General features: G+C 33.1%; 2 protein-coding genes and 1 long non-coding RNA gene across 3 annotated transcripts in view; 2 read left to right on the forward strand and 1 right to left on the reverse strand.

Moving 5' to 3' along the window:
- LOC111383848 (phosphatidylinositol 4-phosphate 5-kinase 8-like) overlaps nt 1-3,172 on the forward strand; it is a 15,912-nt gene extending 12,740 nt beyond the window's left edge. Inside the window, exons 5-7 of the mRNA XM_023008023.1 lie at nt 5-566; nt 685-852; nt 2,232-3,172. Of these exons, the coding sequence (XP_022863791.1) occupies nt 5-566; nt 685-852; nt 2,232-2,436 (935 nt within the window). The 3' untranslated portion in view covers nt 2,437-3,172. The remainder of the gene's footprint in view (nt 1-4; nt 567-684; nt 853-2,231) is intronic.
- A 58-nt stretch (nt 3,173-3,230) lies between these two features.
- LOC111383849 (phosphatidylinositol 4-phosphate 5-kinase 7-like) lies at nt 3,231-6,669 on the forward strand. Its single transcript, XM_023008024.1, has 5 exons — nt 3,231-3,308; nt 3,505-3,655; nt 5,172-5,329; nt 5,938-6,106; nt 6,282-6,669. Exons 2-5 carry the CDS (start codon nt 3,624-3,626, stop codon nt 6,559-6,561), a joined length of 639 nt encoding a protein of 212 aa, XP_022863792.1. The 5' UTR covers nt 3,231-3,308; nt 3,505-3,623; the 3' UTR covers nt 6,562-6,669.
- Nucleotides 6,670-7,967: 1,298 nt separating this feature from the next.
- On the reverse strand, nt 7,968-9,730 carry LOC111383854. Its single transcript, XR_002700815.1, has 2 exons — nt 8,430-9,730; nt 7,968-8,237 (listed from the first exon to the last, which is right to left on the reverse strand). It is a non-coding gene; the product is annotated as an uncharacterized LOC111383854 (long non-coding RNA).
- Nucleotides 9,731-15,719: the final 5,989 nt, after the last annotated feature.

A 15,719-nucleotide genomic window follows, 5' to 3' on the forward strand; every position in this document is an offset into this window, starting at 1 on the left:
TCAGGCTTCTATAGATTCGCTGATGGAAGCTATTATTTTGGGACATGGACCAAAGGGCTGAAGGATGGACGTGGAATATTCTATCTTGCTGGAAGTAAGCATCTAAGTGAGCATAATCTTGAGGGACTGGAAGACAAGAAGACAAAGATGCTATCACATAGTTCATCATTAGATTCGGAGGAATCTGTAATACCTAGTGTGAAGCATAGTCTTTCTGATAAAATTTCGCATAGTTTCCTAAGAGGTTCAGGACGCATGTCACATAAAACTATATCCCTGGATGCTGATTGGGGCTGTACTGATCCTACTAGAAAAATTACATCATCCTTATCTTGCAGCTTGAGAGATAGTCGAAGTGAGTTACAAGATAACAGTGCTGTGGCTTATGAGAGGGAATATATGCAAGGAGTCCTTATTAAGGAAAGAACTAGAAATATATCCAAACTATCCCGTAAAAACAAGCATCATCTCAAATTTGCAAAAGAGGTCCAAAGGAGCTCATTTGTGAACTTTTTTGAAAGCCACAGGAGCTATTATCTAATGCTTAGCTTGCAGCTTGGTATCAGGTAGACAAAAGAGGTTCTCTTCCTTTACTATGTTTTTCTTTTCCCTGCCTTGAAAAAGTCAAATTTGATGTTATGGCGGTGGAACATCTTACTTAAACATCTCATCTGACGTTCACAGGTACACTGTAGGCAGGATCACACCCGTTCCTATGCGCGAAGTGAGACCATCTGATTTTGGAGAGCACGCCAGAATAAGAATGTATTTTCCAAGTAACGGTTCCCAGTTGACTCCTCCGCACAATTCAGTTGACTTTTTCTGGAAGGACTACTGTCCTATGGTCTTCATGTAACTATCTTTTCACATCATTTCTGGTGCTTGGTGTTTTAATGTTTTGGCATTCCTTTTATATCGAGTCTACATTATTCTTCTTCTGCTATGTACAAGAAATTTTAGGTTTATTTTTTATTTTTTTCCTCGTCGTTTTAGGTTACTTAGACTGTTAACTGGATCTTTTTATATATGTGGATATAACTGTAAAAAATAAAAAAATAATTCTTAAGCGGGATTTAACGTAAATGCCTCCTTCATTTCTAATATAGAATTATCTTTCCTATGAGTTTGATATTACAAGTTAATTCTTCTTTCATTTATCTGGGAAGGAATTTAGTTGCCTTTCGTATATAGGGAGATTAGCTCTGCAGATATCTGTGCCTAGCAATCTGGTTATTATTCCAATTTTACATGTTTTTAAGGATTCTTCTCACACCTTCTGATTACAACCACTAATTTGGATTTATGTCTTGTTTATTTTTAAATAAAGGGCACAAGTAATAATGTATTGTTACCACAAGAGGGGTGATGCTTCTTGGACTGCAGTATATGCAATTTCTAATTCATGGGGGATGTAGGTTTTGATAATTAAGCGACCTTTTATTTATTGAAACGCGTTTTAGGCATACTGCTAGCATCTAGTTGCTGTTTGACATAGATAAGAAGTGCATGCAACACATGCTGGTCATTGTATGAAACCTATGGAGTGGCCAACATCTGCTCATTCATCCCTTAATTTCTGTAATCTGACTAAGGCCCCATTTGATTCCCATTTTTCTCAAAATGCATTTTTTTCTCTCTTTTTTTCAACCACACATTCTTTATTAAAATAATATTACACGTAAATCAAAAACTTTTCATCCACACATTCTCCATCAATCTAAAAATGGGGGTCAAACACCCTCTAAGGTTTTGTTTTAGGTTGAGATAACTGACATGAATTCATTAAATTTGCACTTGCAATTAACATTGAAGGGAATTCTAATTTACTATGCATTTCCTTTCATTCCTTCAGCTAGCAGTTTCCTCTAATCATCTGTAAAACAGTGGGCAGTTTTTAATTATGCTTATACTGCATCTCCACATTCAGTCACTCCCTCGCAAAATGTAAACGACGAAATAATCATAGATTCATAGTAACAGAAGGGCATGAAGGAAGAATAGAATAAAAAGTGGACTTGTTCTCAATTTCCGCCAGTCTTCTCTCTGACCCACGAACAGAAATTTCCTCAATTTTTTGTATACTCCAAGAATTCTTTGGATTTGTCTGAGTTGTATTCTACCAAAGTCCCTGTATGATAACCTGTGAAATTCCTGTATAATTCGTTGTATAATGTTTTTACATGATTATATCTTTTAATGACTGGCACGAGCGTGTTGGATCTCACTTTCAGGAATTTGAGAGAGATGTTCAAGTTGAATGCTGCAGACTATATGATGTCCATCTGTAGTGATGATGGACTGAAAGAACTATCTTCTCCAGGGAAAAGTGGAAGCCTTTTCTATCTTTCTAATGATGATAAATTTGTGATTAAGACATTGAAAAAGTTTGAGCTGAAGGTTTGTCTATTCCATGCATTTACTGTGAATATCTTATGATTATCATTTCTAGTAATTTATCCTTAGTATTTTTCTCTAGTAATGGATGAATTTACATGACTAACATTTCTAAAATGAGTCCTTTGAACTATGTTCTTAGCGGATAAAATTGTTCAGTGGAATTAATAGGGGATAGATATTATGTCCTTTCAGTCATAATATGAATAATGATGATATTGAAATTACATTAAGAATTATGTTGTAACTGAGATTTTAGGTTTCTAGTTTAGTTATCGATAAGAAATGAGGACTCACGGTGGTGTAATACATAAGAGTAAGGTGAATTTAACGAAATGGAGAAAGGCTACTTGGATTACATGACATTGCAGGACACCTACCTACTCAACAATGAATTCCGAGCTTAAAAGATTTTTATGGAATTGATGGCATGAATTAAGCTGAGCATGATGTACAGGTAGGGAAAATATGAAAACTTAATCGAAGTCTGTCCATTTGCTTTCTGTCAAACAATAAATACATACTAACTTAAGCACCAGAGTGTTCCAACACCTTCCCCTCTTTCTCGGTGACTGAGCAGTTGGACGATGGACTGCATTGCAGTTTGAACAGGGTTATGGGAATAAATAGTTGGCATGAAGAATGCATGAGGATTTTTTATGGCTTCAACTTGCATTTTTTTGTCTATGTATGATATGCATTACATTGGGTTGCTATTTAGGATGTCCGCTTGTCTTATCTATCACAAATTGACTTGGAAATGCTATTAATTACTCTTCTATTGCACAGCTGTTATTCTTAATGTTGTGTACAAGATGCTGCCGCACTACTATAAACACGTACAAGAGCACGAGAATACTCTTATAACCAAATTCTTTGGGGTGCACAGGATAGCACTAAAACATGGGAAAAAGGTAGTTCCTTGGTCATAAATGCAAGTTTCTTTCTGGCTACAAATATTACTTATCTTTAGGATGTATGCTGGTTTTATCCTCTTTGTTTAGTGATACTTTGATTTATAAGAAAAGTAATATTATGTAGGATTATATTATGTGATTTAACTTTATTTACAGGTTCGCTTTGTAGTCATGGGAAATATGTTTTGCACAGAATTACGCATTCATCATCGTTATGATTTGAAGGGTTCATCTCAAGGGAGATCTACAAAGAAAGACGAGATTGATGAGAGCACCACACTGAAAGATCTTGACTTGACATATGAGTTTCATATGGACAGATCATTGCGCGAGTCACTTTTTAGGTAAGTTCTTTTTCCTTGTCAATTTCCACATTGGTTCTAGACTCTTAATTCAGTTGCAGCAACTAAAGTGAAAAAATTGATTTTAAATTGTTCGGTTGTTCCATGCACTCGGTACTAGCAAATCAAGTTTTCTCAGTAGGTAGTCATGCATTTGTTAAATTGTTTTCTAATATGACTAATACAAATAATTATAGAATTCTTTAGCTTGGCTGAGAATAAACTCTGAATACTAGGGATCTATCAACCCAAAGAGCTGATTTGTTGGTTTATTGTGATACAATATTAATTTAAAAGATTACCTAATTAAGATTGCACAAGCATAAACAATTATTCTTAACGTTTCTTGAACCTTATATTTGATTCTCACAATGTGCTAAACTATTTCAAACCTAAAAAATTAGCCACTTATTATTTAAATGGTGATCAAACATTTAAATAAACCATAAGAATATGATAACAATTAATCCACAAAAATCATACTAAAAAATATTCTTTGAATTAAAATGGTAAATCAAAGGTTTACATCATCATCCTAACACTTAACAAGTTTTGTCTAGCTTGCTAATGATGCAATTACAACAAAAAATTTGAATAATCATCACCCGAAAAATATAATTGCAAGAAGATGAAAGAGAATAAATTTTGACTCCTGTGAATTCCTTCAAACGAATCTTCAATTGATTCCGGATTCTCTCTTGCTTTTGTTCTCCAATTCCAGCTTTAAGTCTTCAATCTCTTGATGTTTTATGCCTTGGTACTCTTCCTAGCCGCCTTCTCTAAAATCCCTACGTTATAGAATGAAGAATGTCAAATTTCTTACCAAAAGATGGATGAAATTGAAAAGGAAAAAAGTATTTCCCCGGTGTTTGTACCAGGCGATTGCATGGTAGAGATGGCTGTCTGTGATTGCATGGTACAACCATTATACTTTCTGTTTCTCTCTCAATAAGCCTTACAACTGCAAGGGGTATTGTACCTTGCAATCGCAAGGTACAACCTTTATTCCCTTTTCACATTTTTGCCCTTGATTTCAGCCTCCCATTCAGCTCAAGTCCCTTATGATTGCAATTAAAGCATTCATCTTCTAAGTTGTATCACCTTCGTCCGCATCCTCGGAATAATGCCCAAAAAAGTCCTCTCTGCTCGATTTTCGTTCATTTTCTCCAAAAGCTCGTCCAACATTGAGTTTTACCTAAATAGATAATATTTATTTGATATTAAGCAATAATTCTCTAAAAGTACTTCCAAATATTCACTTTTGATGGTCTAACTAAGTGTAGAAAATACACTTATCACTAGCCATATTCAAAATTATATAATAGGCTCGGGGGAGAGGGAATATACCAAGGACCTGAACTGGAATGGACCTCAGAATTTATATTTTTTGTATACTCATGGATAGCCTATATTTGCAGCTTCTTAAGTGTTACAAAAATTTCTTTTGCTTTCTGACCATGTTAATAGTTCGTTCGCCTTCTAATTATAACAGAATAATTTTGTCTTGTCTTGCTTACAGACAGCTATCTCTAGACTCTTTATTCTTAGAATCTCAAGGGATCATAGACTACAGCCTTTTATTGGGGTTGCATTTCAGAGCTCCTGAACATCTAAAATCTCTTTTAGAGACACCTGATTCATTGCATACACCTGAGAGTTCAGTTACCGACGTTGATGGTGGGCATCTCTTCTTAACATGAAAAACTTGGGATCTTAAGCATTAATTTTGAGTATCTATTTATTTTAATTCATTCTTATGGCATTTCATGCATAACTTGAGCATGGAATATTCTATTATTCCAATGTTATTCTCTGGTTGTCTAAAATTTTTCTGACTATTGTTTAAAATCTTTTATTAACTATTAAGTTTACTTCTTTATCTTTAGCTCGTTGAATGAAACATCTGTTTGTTTATTCACCTCCTCTCCCCTCCACCTCCCCCCATGGCCTTTTTCCCTTCTTTTTGGGCTTCTAAGTGTAATCCTACTTGGATAAAATACATCTTTTTCTATTCATGTAGGGAGTCTGGGATATATGCTCAGGCTGGGGTGAAATATGAACTTTCTTGTCCCCAGTGTCCTGGTTTAGTTTTTGGACAAAGATGTGATTTATTTGACGAGGATATATCTGCAAGGCATTGCTCTTGTTAGCACCTAGACAGTTTTTTTAAAGTTGAGTTTTTATAGTGTCTGTATGATGTTAAATTGCGTTATTTGCTTTAGTCTTTAGTAATTACTTCAATTATCATTTTTTCCCTTGCACTGACACATGCTTGCTTCTTCAAGGTGTGATCTCGTCAGGGGAGCACTTGATTCTTCCGAGGGGTTTGGTTTTAGTAACCCATGAACCTAGCTCAGTCAGCACACTACCTGGTCCACACATTCGAGGAAACGCTTTGAAAGCTTTCTCAATTGGTAACAAGGAAGCTGATCTTCTTTTGCCTGGTACTGGAAGGTAACTTCCGCTCATTTTCGCCTTCTTTTCTAGTGTTTTTATCCTAATTTTATCAAATTGGTCCACATATATTACTCGATATCCCCACTTGGTGCTTATTATATGTTTCCTTTTACCCATAACTTGTGTTTAATAAATAAATGGTTTGTACTTAAACTTGCTTGCCACTCCTCAGGTTACGGGTGCAATTAGGCGTACATATGCCAGCTCAAGCAAATCACAGAATTGTGCAGGACGATACAGACTCAACCGAATTTGAACTTTTTGAAGTTTATGACATTATTCTCTTCCTTGGTGTAATAGATATATTGCAAGAATACAACCTGAAAAAGAAAATCGAGCATAAATATAAATCTTTGAAGTTTGATCCATTGTCAATATCTGCCGTGGAACCCAAGGCTTATTCAAAACGTTTCATTAGCTTCCTTGAAAAGGTTTTTCCCTTAGATCCTTAACAGTTATATCTGAGCTGTTGTTCATGCTTTCAGAATTTGTTTTTAACCAACCAATAATATGTATACTTGTCGAATTCTTTGTATAGAAGATGCCCTATTTGTATGGTAGTAAATTTTGCCATTGAACCAGATAATGTGCTTTTAATTAATGCTGATTCTGAGGATACAAGGATTTGTTTGGCGTACACCATAGTTCTGAAATAATGTGTTTTGTAGAGAACATTTGATTAATTTTTAACGTTGTTAATCTTCTTTAACGTACCAAACGTGACATTATAGTAAGGTGAACTTGTCACCAATCTCTGCATGGCTACTGATGAAGTTATAGTTGAATTGTTGCAACTAGCTAAGCATAAATTTTTATTATTATTATTTTTTTGGATTTGGGATTTTTTACTGAATTTATCGTTGTCGTCCTTAAGTCGACAATGAACCCTTCCGAATATAAAGGATTAATAATTCAAATGGTCACTGAACTTTACGAAAAAATTTCATGGGGTCACCGAATTTTAAAAATCATCCAAGTCATTATTGAATTTTGCAAAAGCTTTCTACTGAATCACTAAACTTTAAAAATCATTTATTTATCACTAAACTTTGCAAAAGATTTTCACGGGATTCTGAACTTTACAAAAGATTTTTCATGTATCACTGAATTAGTGATCCCCTAGGAAACATTTTTCAAAGTTTAGTGATGAATGAAATGATTTTTGAAATTCAGTGATACTGTGAAAACTTTTTGCAAAGTTCAATGATCCCGTGAAAATCATTTATAAAGTTCAGTTATGACTTGGATAATTTTTAAGGTTCAATGACCTTATGGAATTTTTTTACAAAATTCAGTGATCATTTGGGTTATTAACTCGAATATAAACACTAATGGAATACCAAAAGGAATGCAAGAAGGTTGTTTTTATTCTGGTTTCTTTCTTTGATTATAATAAGTTTAGCTATAGTTTAATAAGTAAGTTTTAGAATAAATAAATTTTAGTAGTCAAGAATAAAAAACTCCAACTTTGACATATTAAGGGTCAGTTCGACAAGGTTTATACTTTCCCTTCTACTTCTTGTAAAAAAGTTTTCTTGAGGAGCTACCTTATACCATCTTTCTCTAAAAGTTCTAATCGGATAAAGTACTTTTTAAAAAATTATTCAAATTCAAATATTTCAAAAGTAATTTTTTAGTATCAGAATTAAACTTTTGATTTTTCAAAAGAAACATCCCTGTAAATACCAATTTAGTTAAGAAAATCATATGAAATAGTGGGATAAGTAATTTTCTCTTTTTAGTTTTTTATATGCGTTATTTCCTATTTCAATATGCTAAATCAATCATCGAAATATAATTCGTATAATCAGTTAAATCTCAATTAATTGGTAATAAGACTCATTTGAATTTGAAGGTAGGAAGGAATCTTTCTCCATTAAATCAATGCTCTCAACATTTCATCAGATCTCAGTGTGTAAATTAAATGCTGTCATATCTGCCATTACAATTACATTCATCGGTTACGTTTCCATACCTCAAACCCAACAAATCATAAATATATAAAAATGTTCGCATTTGAAGGTAGTAAAAAGACATAAATGCTATTCATTAATATCACAACCATTAAAGCAAGTCACAATTTCATCGCCAATCATCAATGCTCCATCATCCAAATGACATTTTTGCCCTGCAACAATCAAAAAAAAGAAATTAAAATCTTATTTATTATGTTGTCTTTCGTGTCGTTCTAATACCGCATATCAAAGATGCAATAGAAAACAAATGTAATTGAATTGATAATTATTAAAAAAGAAGAAAGATGGGTTTATAAAAAAAAAAAATTAAAATTAAAATTAAAATTTCAAAATTCCTTACTCACAAGAATAATGCTATATATGGTTAGGTGATAGTGAGCCCTTTGATTCAAATGAATTACTCAACTGCTATCATATAAAAAATGTGACATGTTCATAAAATTGAAATTCCAAACGATGCTGGCACAAGAGGGCAGTGCCTTAATTACTTCATTGCCCACCTATATCCTCGTAACTCCAAATCCTTGAATTCATTATAATTTTCATGTGATATTGTGGAAAAATCACCGAATTTCTCCGGTCAAATTTTAAGATTGTTTAGAGAAGATGCATCATGTAAAAAATTAATGTGACATGTTCATAAAATTGAAATTTTAAACGTTGCTGGCACAAGAGGGCGGTGCCTTAATTACTTCACCGACTTCCTACATTTTCGTAACTCCAAATCTTCGAATTCATTACATTTTCTCATGAGATTGTGGAAAAATCACCAAATTTCTTTAGTCGAAGTTTACGATTGTTTAGAGAAATTCATCCCAATAGATTAGCATTAAGAACAAGGGCATCTTCGCAACGAAAAAAATTAATTATATAATTGAATTTAATTTTTTTTAAAAAAAGCCAGCAGCAAGGTTGTCTGAAAAAGAGCTTGTTTTGCGCTTCAACTTACTGCATTTGACTGTGTTTCCGTGTTTAATGGGCGTCGTTTTTTGAGAGAGAGAGAGAGAGAGAGTGTGTGTGTGTGTGTGTGAAGCAGTTTAATTAGTTAACATTAAAGTGAAAAAAATTGGTGAAAAAAACAGTCAACGGGAAATATAATAGAGTAATAGGGTTTCTTAACCCTAGATGCCTGGAACTGTTTATACACTGAATTTCATGTTTCAATCCACAAGAAAAATGGTTTAATTCAAAGCAAAAACGACATCTTTAGGTCAGTTTGTATCTAATGATGAGTACATAATTAGATACATCATCCACTGGACAGAGAGTCCACAGAATTGAAAATTCACCACGAACCCTAATCGTACAGACACAGAAGAGAGAGTGTTATATAGATACACAGAAAAGGAAAACGGAGAAGCAGATGGATTTGTATATGATGAGTAAATGTTTTGAGAGGAATGAAGCCTGGTCCGATGCCTTCACATTCTCACTGTTAACAGCAAACTGTGATTGCTTCGAGCCAGCCAACATCCCCCTCAAACACTTCTTCTTCTTCTTCTTCTTCCGTTTCTGCTTCTCCGATAGTGGATATATTACTCTCACTCACATATATGAAATGAAAACTGCAGCCATGGAGGCGCTGGGAGGAGAGAGAGAAAGAGAAGGGAGGAGAGAGAGAGGAGAGATTTGCCCACACTCTCTATCTGATACTGAAAAACCTAAGCCGAAGGTGCTGATTTATAGGAGGGAGAACGGGGGTGAGGGTGGGGTTGGTGTGGGGAATAGGGTTACTCCTTAGGCGATGACTACAAGAAATTGTGTAACATGTATGCTTCTCGTGATTTGAGTAAAAATAAAAATTAAAAAATCACTTAATTTGATTCAAATAATTTACCAAAATAAAAATTAAAGAAATATCTGAGGATCCAAATTTATTTATTCACTTACCATGTAAATGAGGAAACAATTTGGCAAATTACTATATATTGTACGAAATGAACATGAGAAATTATTTCGGGCTCAGGATTTGGGGTTATGATTTATTGAAGTGTACGTACTACTTAGAATCCGTTAATTTTAACAATAAAGATTAAGTACGAAGTCGAAATTGTTTTGTAAAAAATGATTTTAAATATCTTATTAACAAAGTCAACGAGATCTAACACGTGGATTATTTAGATCTCAGAGATCAAGCTTTGAGTTTTGTATCAAATGTGGTCCACTATCCGGAATGCATTAATTTCAAAGAAAAAGATAAATTATGAAGTCGTTTTGTAAGAAATTATTGCGATCATCGAATTAACAAAGTCAATGAGATTCTAAAGTTTACTTTAGAGTTACCTTAGAGAAATGAAGGATATAATATTTATGGAAGCATATTCTATGATCGTCCACGAAATATATATGGACACGATAAAATGTGCAAGTTTAGTCACAAGAGTAAGATTAGGGGATGTTTGAACGCCTTTTTTCTGAAAAATCCTTTTTTTAAAACTCATTTTCAACAATATATTCTCCAACAAAATAATATTGTAAATTGAAATTTTTCTGAATTTTTAACTATACATTTTTCAAAAATTACTATTCAAATATGTTTTTCTCTCAAAATGGGGCTCAAACAAGGGCTATATTCCTTTGTTTGAAAGAACCTACTTCTAAGCAATAGATTGTTAAATAACACATCACTTAAGCTTTGAAGACTATTAAGGAATTGGATTCCTCGTATAATTCAATTTTACACTAATTTATTTTATAAATAAGGAGTCGTCCTTGGACTTTATCATCATTATCAAAGAGAGAAAAAGAGGGGTTAGAGAAGATAAGAGTGTGATTTCTTTCTTGTAAATCTTTTGTGGTTATAGTGAACTACCGCAGCATAGGAGAGGGCATAGTTTTACACCGAGACGAACATCTATAAATATTACGTGTTCTTGAGTGTTTATTTTTCTTTCTTCAAATTGATTGCACTCGATAGAATAGAATTAGGGATTATAATTCTTAACAATTGGTATCTAAGGAAAAATAGGATCCAAATTTTACATCTTACTATAAATTTCTAATGTCTCTATTACAAGTTTACGTAACACCTATGAGAGATATTTAGCATGTTGTTGACTTAGATCACAGTTGATCTTCCACGTTATCGTGATCGTAATAGAAAGAATTACATTGAATCGGCAAATCGAAAATTTCCTAACAAGGGATTCATTTGTACCCCAAATAACAAGTATGTTTGGCAAATAAGTAGCTTTGTTATAACTCTCGTCTTGTAGTCTTGAGACACACAAATTGGACAAACAAAATACACAAAAACTATGGGTCGACCCAAAAATAGTGATTTTGAAATAGGTCAAATAACAAGCTCATGCCTTACTCGTGTCTTATTTTGTGTGGGACCCACTCTATATATTTTTAGTCACATAATTGTGGAGAGCCCATCGCTTACAAGCCATGGACTTATTTTCCAAACAAGCCCAAGTGGTTAGATAAGCCATTGTATTGTGCTTGTTGTACATCCTCGTAAGAAAGAGATGGATCTTGACAATGTACGTACATAGTTGAGCCAACAAAATCATATGTTCCATACACATATAGGGTGCATAATGGGTATAATCAAATCGAATTTGTCCAAGAGATTAGTGGAAACTGCATTTAAGACTCAATATGACTTGTAAGATTGGTTAATCGCTTTGAGACTTTTACTCCAATTATGACTCATATCTTGCAACTTTAAATGATAAAAAACCCTATATACGAATCTTAAGAAATGATCTTTTGAATAATCTCAATTACTTTCTTAGGATTCATCTGTATTTTCTTTTTCTCGTGATTAGAGTGCAAGTATGAAAAATAATTTTCCCCTCCTTTTTCCATTTCTTTAGTGCAAATAATTTTTTTCACGTAAGGCTCAAAAATAGCTTCAATCAAAATAGGTGTAATAGACATGCATACAAAAAACTCGACATTCTCGTACAAGCATAGTATGTATATATACTCGTGAACAACGACTCTATTCAACAATTTTATATTAAAAGTTCAATCCGGGACATATTATGTCACTCATGAAAATAATCAAAATATAACAACTTTGTTCATTGTTACATTTATGTTCCTAACTTTTTCTCATCTCAAACTCATCATTAACATTTCATTCATGGGAAAATATTGTCCATAGTGATGATTTCAGTCACAAAATCTATTAGCGTACTTTAAAATGGGAGACATATATTTAATCGCAATTTATATTTATTATTTTTTTATTAAAAAATATGAGGAATAAATAAGTCTTTAAACTCCATATTAATTGAATTTTTGGATGAAGCCGTTGTGGGGCGACAAGATATGGAACATAAAGGATAAGATTGTGCTTATGGAAAGAAAAAAAAATTGAGGATACAAGTGTGACAACGAAAAAAAGATATTAATGAATCTTTTATGCAATTAAATGTGACACACTTATAAGAAAATGCAGTGTAAATATATTTAGCCAAAAGGCAATCGGCTGCCATGCCATGCTTAGGATCCGCCCCTCGAGATGGGAGGTCTGAACTTTGAAATCCAGATTACGGTTTCAAATTTCAAATTTTTGACAGAATATGAATCTTGCTATGATCTTTTAATTGGGTGGGATTTATTATTATTATTATTATTATTATTATTATTTTTTTTTTTTTTTTTTTTTTTTTTTTTTTTTTTTTTTTTTTGTTTTTTAACTATTTGATATGGCCAATGCTTTCGAAAAATCAGGCATTCTTTGTGAAATCAATTTTATTTAAAATTTATTAGATGATACCTAAGTAGATTAGTAACATGATGGATTCCACAAAGTGCGAATGTATGGTTAAAATTATGTTTGATTTTGACTTTAGTTTTAAATTATAATGAAATCCAAAAAAGCGCTAAATATGTAATGTTCTTAACGGAAATAAGGATGCATGTCTTCAGTGGTAAATTGTTCGCTAAACTGATAGAAGTGTTTTGACTTTGGTAAATATGCAGTTAGTCACATAAAGATTGTGCTACTGAATAGAAGCGGAGTTAGGATTGTAGAATTGTGGAGGAAATTTTCTATAATTAAAATCATGGGGCGAAAATCTTGAAGTAAAAAATCCGCCACATTGTGACTTGTTTAATTTGCAATATGACTCTATTATTTAGTCTTTAGTTTCAAAGCTTGATCAACACTTCGTATGGTAGTCTGTCTTGATTGAATGTTTATTATGATTTTTGGTTGCTGGAATTTGATAAGGGCTTTTCCATTTTGAGGGTTATTTTACATGTAATTGCTCATGTAAAGTCTTTGTTGATGAAATCATGTTCATATTTCTACTCTTTACTATGGAATCTTTCTATAGATAGGTTAATTAACTATTCGAGCAAGAGTAGTGCTATGAGTACAAATTTACCTAAAGATCAACGATAGCACATGCAACAATTAATGAAGATCAGTATCTATTGCACAAATTGTTTGCGCTTTTAGCAAAAGTTAAAAAAGATCACCAAACCTATTTAACGTCAGATTTGGATGGATACCGTCCAAAATAATGATTCTTGCTAGCTAGTGCAAGATTGGAGTTAAATTCGGGTAAATAAATAAATAAATAAAGGATTGAGGCACGATTGTTACTTGGGGAAAAAGTTGAGGATGAAAAATACAATTTACCCATAATTAAATAATCTCAAAAGAGGAAAACTAATAAAATGCCAAAAAGGCAGAATATTCAGATTACATATTTAAAAACCAAGGCTACCCTAATTTTACCTTTTTATTTATTGTGTCAAGTAGAGATGGCAACCAGAGTGGGTTCAGGGAGCAGGGTGCCGGGTGCCGGGTAATTTTCCGCCCCGTTTCCGTCCCATTACCTATTTAAGCAGGAGCAAGGGGTGAGGGTGGGGCCCTTCCCCATTTAATTTTTTTTTAAAAGTTTTTGATAATTTATTTTATTGTCCAAAATCATTAAAGTGAGAAAATAATATAGTTATTAAATTTTTAATTAATTAGTTTATTTTTAAAAGTTAAATTATTACAATATATTTGGTAAATTAAGATTTTAATTGTTTATCATATTCCTTAGATAAATTTAGTTACCATCTTCTATTAGAATTAATAAAAGTTTCGTGAAGTTTTTTCATTTAAAGTATTGAATTCTTAAAAATTAAAATTAAAATTAAAATTAAACGGGGTGGGGCCTATGTTACCCACACTCACCTCTGGCCAAAATTTCCCACCACATATATGATATATCCAACCAAAATACCCGATTAAGCGGGTAATCTTCTTCGTCGGTATCGAGTTTGATGATATTTTTTTTGTCATCCCTAGTTTTAAGCAACAAGATATTTTTGGGCATGAGTCAGTCACTTCTCAAGCCTGCTTCTCCCTTCTAAATTTACATAGAATTTTACTATTTATACATCAAAAATGTACACAAGTGGCTATCTCATGGGGTGGGCTAGATGTTTTGCCATTCTTCGAAATGATTGTGCTACATATACATCTCAATTTACAGATTTATTTACCAACGGATAATATGATTAGATTTGATCGAGTCAAAATCTCACCAATCAAATTAAGAAAAAAACAAAATCTCCGCTTTCTTTTTGTCATTATCCCACATTACACAAGTAAAAATGTTTACGTGGTAAAGGAATTTTTGACAATTTTAATTCAATTTATCCCTACTTCATCAGTTTGTAAAAGGATCTGAAAATGCATAATAAACATTTTTCTACCAAATAAAATTCCAAAAAAAAAATAACAAATTGTCCCCCAAAGTGTTTTTAGTAGTAGTATAAAGGTCGTCTTTGGAGAATAGAAGAAAAATGCAGAATATAAATCGATTGGGTTTCGCCCCCAATACCCGGCAACGTCGGGTTGTCAGCGCCACCGGAGGATCGGGAAAATCCAAATCCGAATAACGAGAAAACAGGTCATTCCGTTCAACGCGCTTTGTCACGCGTGGTCACAAAGAGTTCAGTTTTAAATTTCGTCGTGTATTGCAACCACCCATTTTACGCGCGTAGTTATATTACAGTACTGTGTGTAAATGAAAAGTGGTCAAACAAAACTCCCATTGGTTCTCACTCACAGAATAAATGGTTGCGATAAGTCTCAATAATCTGACGGCAGAGATGATGTTTTTGAGGGTCGAATTAAATGCAGGTTTTGTACATACACCAACAAACGCCCATTTATTCAGAGAGATGGGGCCCAGTTGGAGGAGACAAGACACATCGTTAAATGTGAAAATCGTCAGTAGTGGGTCCCATTTTTGCAATTATGTGTTAATGATAGGAGTATGAACATCATTGCATGTATAGGAATGAGAGAGAAACAGGAGAGAGATAGAGATAGACGCAAACAGACCTCTTTTTTCCTGCAGAAAATGAAAACGGCAATACCCAAAAATCTGAATTGCTTGCTATTTGTTCCAAATTGGACTATCAACAATTTTGCCAGTTTTTGCTATTTTCTGACAAAACTTTTGGTTCATTACAAGCCGGCCCACGGGCCCAGTTCAGTTTTTTGATTTGGGGTCTAAAAATAATTTTATAATTTTTCTTTTCAATTGGACATTCGACTAATAGAATCTTCTTGTTCTCGTCTGAAAGAAAAGAAGTTGAAATAAATGCGAATATTGAGGAATTGAACCATAATAAGCTTTGTTTTTCCCTTTAATAATCTGATAGCA

This window comes from Olea europaea, unplaced genomic scaffold (genome assembly GCF_002742605.1).
Source record: "Olea europaea var. sylvestris unplaced genomic scaffold, O_europaea_v1 scaffold2777, whole genome shotgun sequence".
Taxonomy (NCBI): Eukaryota; Viridiplantae; Streptophyta; class Magnoliopsida; order Lamiales; family Oleaceae; genus Olea; species Olea europaea.